General features: G+C 62.0%; 1 protein-coding gene across 1 annotated transcript; it reads left to right on the forward strand.

The window, feature by feature from the left end:
* Nucleotides 1-17: 17 nt before the first annotated feature.
* LOC113979116 (erythroblast NAD(P)(+)--arginine ADP-ribosyltransferase-like) lies at nt 18-713 on the forward strand (the record flags this gene model as incomplete). The annotated part of the gene is made up of 1 exon (XM_027706599.1): nt 18-713. A coding segment is annotated over exon 1 (696 nt), but the record flags the coding sequence as incomplete, so codon positions are not given.
* Between the last annotated feature and the right edge of the window lie 16 nt (nt 714-729).

Raw genomic sequence — 729 nt, forward strand, 5'->3', positions numbered from 1 at the left:
GGGAGTCTCTGCCCACCATGGAGCTCCTGCTGCTGGTGCTGCTGGCCACGACCCTGGCCACCGGCATCCCCCCACGCTGGCCAGACCTTAACAGTACCCTCAGGGAGATTCAATTGAGTATGGCCCCCAACTCCTTCGATGACCAGTACTTGCGCTGCCGCATCAAAATGGCGAAGGCTCTGAGGAGACTCAACCGCACTGAGTTTGCCACCAACAGCGACTACGCTGAAGCCTGGGGCAAGGCCACCATCAAATGGCACAGCCGCAAATCTGTGGCGTCCCAGCTGCAGCAGGAACAGGCCATCGCCCTCATGGCCTACTCCATGGAGGAGGGCCTGTACTCGGAGTTCAACAAGGCCGTGCGCAGCGCCGGGCGCTCCCGCCAGGAATACCTGCGCAACTTCCCCTTCAAGGTGGTGCATTTCCTCCTGACCGAGGCCGTGGATAACCTGCGGGAAGCCCCGAGCCACCCCCGCTGCCTCGACGTGTTCCGGGGGACTGAAGGGATCCGGTTCCTCACTGAGCCCGGCCGGATCATTCGCTTTGGCCAGTTCGCCTCCAGCTCCCTGCTGAAAAACGTCAGCGAGCACTACGGCACCGACACCTTCTTCGAGGTGCACACCTGCCGCGGCGCCAACATCCGAAACTTCTCCCACTACCCTCACGAGGAGGAAGTCCTCATCCCGCCCTACGAGACCTTTAATGTCACCAGTGTCACCCGCCAAGGGG

Source organism: Neopelma chrysocephalum, unplaced genomic scaffold (assembly GCF_003984885.1).
Source record: "Neopelma chrysocephalum unplaced genomic scaffold, ASM398488v2 Primary Assembly neopelma1_6155, whole genome shotgun sequence".
Lineage (NCBI taxonomy): Eukaryota > Metazoa > Chordata > Aves > Passeriformes > Pipridae > Neopelma > Neopelma chrysocephalum.